The 8,563-nt window shown below is 38.7% G+C and overlaps 1 protein-coding gene across 6 annotated transcripts in view; it reads left to right on the top strand.

Moving 5' to 3' along the window:
* Window positions 1-8,563, top strand: part of C3H2orf76 (chromosome 3 C2orf76 homolog) — a 44,062-nt gene that overhangs the window by 13,961 nt on the left and 21,538 nt on the right. For 4 of the 6 annotated variants that reach the window (XM_081814608.1, XM_081814603.1, XM_081814604.1 and 1 more), the window contains exon 3: window positions 6,298-6,348. The exons of the other annotated variants lie outside the window; for them this stretch is intronic. In XM_081814608.1, the coding sequence (XP_081670734.1) occupies window positions 6,298-6,348 (51 nt within the window). The remainder of the gene's footprint in view (window positions 1-6,297; window positions 6,349-8,563) is intronic. 6 annotated transcript variants of the gene reach the window in all.

The following is an 8,563-nucleotide window of genomic DNA, read 5'->3' as shown; positions in this document are numbered from 1 at the left end:
ATACCAGACACAAGGGGCACCTGGGTGGCTCAGTTGGTCAAGCCTCTGCCTTCTGCTCAGGTCGTTCTGGGATCGAGTCCCACACTGGGCTTCCTGCTCAGTGGGGAGTCTGCTTCTCCCTCTCCCTCTGCCGCTCTCTCTCTCTCTGTCAAATAAATAAAATCTTAAAAAAAAAAAAAAAAAAGATACCAAAAAAAAAAAAAGAGAGAAGAGGTCTCAAATTACTGGTTTCAGCTTCTGTGTTAAGAAAGTAGAAAAAGAAAAGTAAAATCCAAAGTAAGCAGAATAAAAGAAATCATAAAGATTATAGTAGAAAATGGAAAACCACAGAGAAAATCAATAATCAGCCATACCTGATTCTTTGAAATCCATGAAATTGATAAAGCTGTAGCTGGACTGATTGGAAAAAACAAAAGAGAGAAGACACAAATTATTGGTATCAACAGTGAGAGTTGTTACATTACTACAGAATCTCTACAAATACTAAAAGAATAATAAGGGAATACATTAAACAACTTTATGCCATAAATGTGTTATCCCAGGACAGTGGGCAAGTTCCTTGAAACACCCAAACTACCAAAGCCCACTAATAAACAGACCACCTGAATAATTCTGTATTTTAAAATGAACAGTAATTAAAATACATTTCCACACAGAAAACTCCAGTCCCAGTTCCAGTCACTGGTGAATTCTACCATATATTTAAGGAAGAAATAATCCCAATTCTACAGAAAGTCTTCCATAAAACTCAAGAGGAGGAAATATTTATCAGAAAATATTATTTTCTGAGGCCATCCTTACCCTGATATCAAAATCAGAGAATGTAATTAGAAGAAAAAAACAGCTACCAACCAACATCTTTCACACAAAGAGATACAGTAGTTAAAGAAGAATATATTATGACCATATGGAGTTTACCTTAGGAATGCAAGGATGGTTTACTATCAAAAATCAGTGGGGGCGCCTGGGTGGCTCAGTCGGTTAAGCATCTGCCTTTGGCTCAGGCCATGATCCCAGGATCCTAGGATCGAGCCCCATGTCTGGCTCTCTGGTCAGCAGGGAGCCTCCTTCTCCCTCTGCTGCTCCTCCTGCTTGTGCTCTCTCTCTGTCAAATAAAATCTTGAAAAAAAATCAATGTAAAAACAACAAAAAGCAATCCAATGTAATTCATTATATGAATAGATGAAGGAAGGAAAACCAGATGAATCTCTCAGTAGATAAAGACAAAATCCAGCATCCATTCCTGTTAGAAACTCTCAGCAAAGTAGGAATAGAAGGGAACTTATTCTACCTGGTTAAGGGTATATGAAAAATGGACCTCCAACATCATACTTAATGGTGGAAGACTGGGTGCTTTCCTCCTAAGATTAGGAACCAGGCAGAGGTGTCTGCTCATAATCACTTCTATTCAACACTGAGCTGGAAGTTCTAGCCAATTTATTGAGGGAAGAAAAAGAAATAAAAGGCATCCCTATTAGAAAGGAAAAAGTAAAATTGCCATTATTCACTGGTGACATGATTACCTACATAATCTATTATGATTTTATTATGATTATTGTAAAATCCTGCAGAATCTATATAAACTACTATAATCGAGGCTTAAGGAAGTTGTAGGATATAAGACTAATACACAAAAATCAATTGTATTACTACTAATATACGGCTTGAAAATTACAAAAAACCTTTTATAATAGCATTACAAAGTATGAAATGGAATACATTTGCTAGAGTGTAAGACTTTTGCACTGAAGACTCTTAAAACATCACTGAGAGGGGCACCTGGGTGGCTCAGTTGGTTGAGCGACTGCCTTCAGCTCAGGTCATGATCCTGGAGTCCCGGGATCGAGTCCCACATCGGGCTCCCTGCTCAGCAGGGAGTCTGCTTCTCCCTCTGACCCTCCCCCCTCTCATGTGCTCTCTCTCTCTCATTCTCTCTCTCAAATAAATAAATAAAATCTTAAAAAAAAAAAATCACTGAGAAAACTTTTAAAAGACCAGAATAAATGGAGATACCTTGTGTCTGTGGGTCAGAAAAAATATGGTGAAGAGGTCATGTCTCCTCAAAATGATGTATAGCTTCCAATCAAAATCTCAGCACACTTCCTCCCTTCATAAATATATACATAATTATATACTCTACAGTTTAGAAATAACTTATTCTATTTTATTCTAAAATTTATAAGGAAAGTTAAAAAGACCTATGATGTGGGAAACAAAGGCAGAAGAAAAATTATAAAATATCCTTACTACCTACAGCCCATTGACAAGTCTTTGAAACAGGCAGAATGACATTCCTCTAGGGACTCAACTGCCTCAATGTTAATACTTTGCCAAGGGCAAAAGACAATCCTAGGACAAACCCCCAACCCTGGATCCTGTAAGTCTACTTTAACATATAAAAATTCCTTCAGAAATTTCCTTTATCTCTAAACTCCCCAAGATACGTATTATTTATCTCTAAACCTCCCAAGATACATGTTGGCAATCACCTCCCCCCGCCCCCAAACATATGGCCCACCGAGATACATCTCAAGGGTCTCATGACTTAGGTTGTATTAGACAGTAATAAATGACCTTTTCCCAACAATAGTTAACCCCCTCAAGGTCCTGGAAACCTCACTTCTAAATTCCTTAGAGACTTAAACTATAACTCCCTCCCAACTTGAAAGTACATAATGGGCCACTCCTCATGACCCCGGTGCAGCTCTTCCTGCCCATGGGTCCTATCCCCGTGCTTTCATAAAATCACCTTTTTGCACCAAAGACGTCTCAAGAATTCTTTCTTGGCCATCGGCTTCAAACCCTAATGTTCTATCCTACATCAACCTGTAGTTAACTCACAAAAAGAAGAAAAAAAGTTGTAGGAATTACACTGATTACATGAGTTAGTACTATAAAGCTACATCAACCAAGACATTGTGTGTGGTATTGATATATAGATGACATATCAATGAAAACCAGTGCAGAAACAGACCTACACTTACATGTATGTTCAGTTGATTTTTGACCAAGGTGTTTTTGGGGGAAGAGGTGATCTTTCCAAAAAAAGGTACTGGAACAATTGGATATCCATATGCAAATAAATGAACCTCAGCTCTTACCTCGTACCCTATGCAAAAATAACTCAAAATTTGTCAAGATGTAAATGTAAATATAAAAGCAGAAACTATAAAACTTCTAAAAGAAAACAGAAGAAAATGTTAAAGACTTTGATTTTGGTAAAAATGTCTTAAATACAGCACAATGAGCACAAACTGTAAAAGATTAGTCAGGCTTCATCAAAATGAAAAAGTTGGCTTTTCAAAATACACTTTTTTTTTTTTTTTTAAAGATTTTATCTATCCATCTGAGAGAGAGAGAGCACATGAGAGGGGGGAGGGTCAGAGGGAGAAGCCGACTCCCTGCCGAGCAGGGAGCCCGATGCCGGACTCAATCCCGGGACTCCAGGATCATGACCTGAGCCGAAGGCAGTCGCTTAACCAACTGAGCCACCCAGGCGCCCTCAAAATACACTGTTAAGAAAATGAAAAGACAAGCCATGGACTTGGAGAAAATATTTGTAGAACATCCAACCAAAAACTTGTGCCTAGAAAACAACAACAAAAAATCTCTTCTAACTACATAGGTAGGACCTAACCCTATTAAAAAGTGCTAAAAGATCTGAACAAACACTTGAGCAAAGATACGTCATACCATCGTTAGTCTAGTGAAGTGCAAGTTAAAGTCACGGTAAGAGGCACCTGGGTGGCTCAGTCGTTAAGTGTCTGCCTAGAAAAACACATTTCCTAATTCAGATGTGTGGGTTTTTAAGAACGTTTTCTTTATAGATAATACATGTATGTAGTTTTAAGGTCAGAACGTAAAAGGAAATCAGTAAAAACTCTCCTTTCCACTTCTGTTCTCTGACCAGTACACCGTGCTCTCCCCTACCCCGTGAACGTTTAAGCAAATACAAACATATATGCTTACTTTTCCCCCATTTTCCTCAAAAGGTGGCTTACTTTAAAAATAATGGTCTGCTTTATGCTTTCCTTTACCTTTAACATACTTTGAAGATACTACTAGAGCACTTCCTGAGCCTCTTTCTTTTCTTTTTTTTTTTTAACAGTTGAAAAATATGTTTCATTTTTTGGGCATATTATTTATTTAGTAAGTCCCCCCACTGGAGGACATTTGGATTTTTCTGAGCATTTGCTACTGTAAGCAATGCTACAGTTAGTACCCTTGTATGTATATAACACACACGTGTGAGAATGTATCTCTGTGATCAATTCTTGGAGTGGAATTCCTAGGTCAAAGGGTATATGCATATGTAATTTTCATACATATCAAATTGCCCTCTGACGTACATACCTCAGGTCATGGTCCCAGGGTCCTGGGATCGAGCCCTATGTCGGGCTCCCTGCTCGGCAGGAAGCCTGCTTCTCCCTCTCCCACTCCCCCTGCTTATGTTCCCTCTCTCAATGTCTCTCTCTCTAATAAATAAATAAAATCTTTAAAAAAAATTATTTTAAAAAATAAAGTCATGGTGAGAACACAACACTCCCACTGAAATGGCTAGAATTAAAAAGGTTTATTGGGCGCCTGGGTGGCTCAGTTAGTTAAGCGACTGCCTTCGGCTCAGGTCATGATCCTGGAGTCCCGGGATCGAGTCCCGCATCGGGCTCCCTGCTCGGCAGGGAGTCTGCTTCTCCCTCTGACCCTCCTCCCCTCATGCTCTCTGTCTCTCATTCTCTCTGTCTCAAATAAGTAAATAAAATCTTTTAAAAACAAAAAAGGTTTAATTAAAACCCCAGTTTTGGCTAGGATGTGGAAGAACTGGAACTCTGATTGGCCACTGGTAGGAATGTAAAGAGGAACCACTTTAGAAGATGAGTTGGCAGTTTCTTAAAAGGGTAAACCAACCCCTACCGTACGATCCAGCCATTCCACTTCTGGGTGAAATGCAAGTGCACGTCCGCATATGACTACCCGCAGCCTTATTTGTTGTAGCACAAAATGAGAAGCCACCTCTTTTGCCTCTTTCGTAAGGAAGGTGTTTAGTTTTGTCTCTTCCTCCTCAGGCCTTTTTATGTGTTTGTGCACCAAAGTTCTTATCTCACCAAATGGGTTGAATGGCTGGTGTCTTTCTGCCATTGCAGAAGAGAACCCCTTCCCCTTGCTGCAGAATGGGAAGATTGGATTCTAGCCCTAACTCTGACACCCTGGGCCAACCAGGACCTTGGAGTTCTTAACTGCCAAATGAAAGGCTTAAGTTATATTTATTCATTCACGAATATTTTTAAGCACCTGACATGTGCCCAGCACTCTTTTGGGTACTGGTAACACAATGAAAATTGGCTAAAGTCCCTGCCCTCATGGAACCAGTTATCTATTAACCTATGATGTGGCGGACACGGTCTTCGGTTTCAGGAGCTATGGCCTACTGTCTTAATCTCAAGGAGTTTATGAATTAGTAGGGAAGGGAGACCAACATAACAGAACTACTGTTGTAAGGAATGTCATGAAGGAAACCGTTTGAGGGGAGACCCACCCTTAGCAGGGCCTGCAGGGGAGGCCTCTCGGTGGAGTGGCACTTGAGCTGACATCCAGAGGAAGAAAGACAAAGTGCTCTCCTTTGCCTTCACTGTCTCTTCTCTCAGAAGTCCAGACTGAACGGAAGACTGTGATTTGATTTCTTAGAATGTAGGCACCTCTAACTGTGAGCAGTTTCACGGGGCCCTCTGTTCCTTACCTCACACCTTCACAGTGTTTCAGTGTCTTGTTCAGGAACTATAAGTGCTAATAAATTAAACAGATCTAACATTTGAAATTCTGTTTTAAAAAGAATATTTAATTTGTTTTTGTTTTGTTTTCTTTGCTGAGTTAGAGTTACATTGTAGGTTATCTGAATTTTGGTAAGAGTAATAACACTCATCTAGATCATTGGTTTCCACTACAGGCCTGAATGAGTTCTCAGGTTCATATGCTAAATGAATGTCACCTAATAGAAAATAATATCTCACACAGGCATGCTATATATTTCGAATGTACATAGATGCTGTTGTACTTAATAAAATGACAATTCATTTAATAACGTTACTGAATTCTTAGTTCAGCTAGTAACAGCTCAACATTTCCTCAGTGGTTCCATTGTTTTAGATGACCTCTGAATTTTGATGGCGTGTTAGCTTCATTTTGTGTTCTACCAATTTTTCAAAGTAGCTTAGTCTGGAGATCTAGGAGAACGTAGCAAAAGACTGTGCATATACTACAAGTGTCTACTTGAATATAATAAAAATAATCTTTCTCTTACAGATATTCCTTTAAGGACCAACCTGCCACCACCATTCAGAAATTATAAATATGGTAACTAATTTTACTTATTCTTTAAAAACGTATATTAATACAATTTTACGTTAGTTTTATGTTGATAGCAATTTAAATTTGGTTTTCAAAAATGAGTTTACTATCTGTAAACAAAAACCAAAATGGAAGTTTATTTAGAAATATAGGAATCCTGGTGTATCGGTGAAGTAAATTGTAATAGTGTATGAAAGTGGCCTATTTGTGAGGAACAAATAACGTGTTTGGCAAACGATGTCTAAAATGAATTTCTTTGTCAGGTAACCAGAAAGAAAAATGATTTCAGACTAGGAATTAAAAGAAGAGATTAAACATTTTAAATGCCAATAACTTAAGCATAGTATATAGTAATTTTGCATGTTACAGGGGTCGATTAAACAATGCAGTAATGAGGCAGGAAGTTGGGTTCCATTATTTGGTATAAAGGTGGTACAGTTATTAACCTTCAGCATAGTGACACTCACCAAACTTTGAGTTTGAGACCTCACTTGAAAATTATGACGCATCTAATAAATATTTCTGTTAATTGGTACAGACATTTTTTGAAGTATAAATTTTTTATTACCTCAGATCATTTTTTGGAGTGGCTTTTAATTCTGTTCCCATTTGGTAGAGCAACTTATGACCTAAAATACTTTGAAATCACAATCTTCACCGTGTGTATGCATTTTAATATCCAGAGACTAATTGTGAGGTCATAAGGGGTAGTCAAGCAGAAGTTGAAGGCACTGAGTGGAAAGTACTTTGATTTATTGGGCTTAAAGAATTTACATACTAAATATTGAATAAGAGAAAGGAATAAAAAGCACAGTTAAGTAAATATGAAACTTCTCAATTCTGGCTTTCGTGGCTTTCAGAGTATCATGACTTGCAATATAACCTTAAACTTGAATCAACCTACAGATGCCATTTCCTTTTTGCATGGTGTATGTGTGTGTGTGTGTGTGTGTGTGTGCACGCATGTGCATGCATATGCATACATATTCCAACTTGTGTTCCATATAAGTCATTTTGAAAGATAAGTTTTAGATACTGAATGCATTAGAATATCTGACTGTTGATCATCACGGGGGTAGATAACGTACCTCTTATATTGTCCCACCTTATTAACACTGTTTTGACCTAGGATTTGTATACTATTCAGGTGAATTGGCAGAAGAAGTGAACACATTTATCTGTGAGATGAGAAATTAGAGAAACACTAGGGTTTTGATAGACTTTCAGTGACCCAGTCTGGGTTTGGCTCTGTAACAATCTGCTGCTTTGTGTTCAAAAAGGAAGGCCAAACGTTACTTTCTCACCTGTCCTTGTCCTCCAGTATTGCTACCTGCTCTGTGGGAATAGAACACATTGGGTGTTGGGGAGTGGAAAGGGTCCAGAGTCAGATTTCAGCTTTGCTGGTTGCTGTCTCCATGCCCTTGGGCAAAGGGCTGGCTCACCGGCCAGACCACGGAGAGTCTGAGATTTCTTAGGGCCCCTCCTCCTATTTAATTGACATCTACATCTATGACTGATTTATCCCGACCAGACTGGGTTCTAAAGCACATTGGATGTGGTCTTATTTTTAAATCCTGATCACCTAGACGCTGTGCCTGTGTACAGTAACTATTGGTGGCTATGCAGTGTGGAGCTGCTGATACTGTTTATTTCATAAGGCCGTGTGTGATTAAACCCACTTGTGTGAACACATCAAATGCACCACAGATATATTCTTTTTATTTTTTATTTTTTTTCAAGGTTTTATTTACTCATTTGAAAGAGACAGAGAGAGCACAAGCAGGGGGAGTGGCAGGCAGAGGGAGAAGCAGGCTCCCCGCTGAGCAAGGAACCTGACGGTGGGGCCTAGGACCTGGAGATCATGACCTGAGCCGAAAGCAGATGCTTAACCGACTGAGCAACCTAGGTGCCCCGATTCTTTTTATTTTTATGAGGTGACTTTCCTCAAGGAATTTGCGCTTCAGGTACAATACCCACAGATGCTGTTTCTGTTAATAATGAAGATTTTTTTTTTTTTTAAAGAAGTAAAAACAAGTGAAAGAGATTATTCAACAAGGAAAAGGACATTATTAGTACAATATCTTTTGCTAGCTGGTTGTTTCCCTGACCCTCTTACCAAGTCTTACTAGTTTCTGTTGGAGGGAAAAATCTGAAAATTTCTGTTCAAATCATTTCTTATTCTGCTAAAAAAAAAATGTGGCCTTCTTATTGTGGGTTTGCA

The sequence above is a fragment of the Leptonychotes weddellii genome, chromosome 3, assembly GCF_054177405.1.
Source record: "Leptonychotes weddellii isolate Sample4059 chromosome 3, ASM5417740v2, whole genome shotgun sequence".
NCBI classification, from domain to species: domain Eukaryota; kingdom Metazoa; phylum Chordata; class Mammalia; order Carnivora; family Phocidae; genus Leptonychotes; species Leptonychotes weddellii.
The sequence above is the reverse complement of the archived record's forward strand: the minus strand, read 5'-3'. Positions and strand labels throughout refer to the sequence as shown.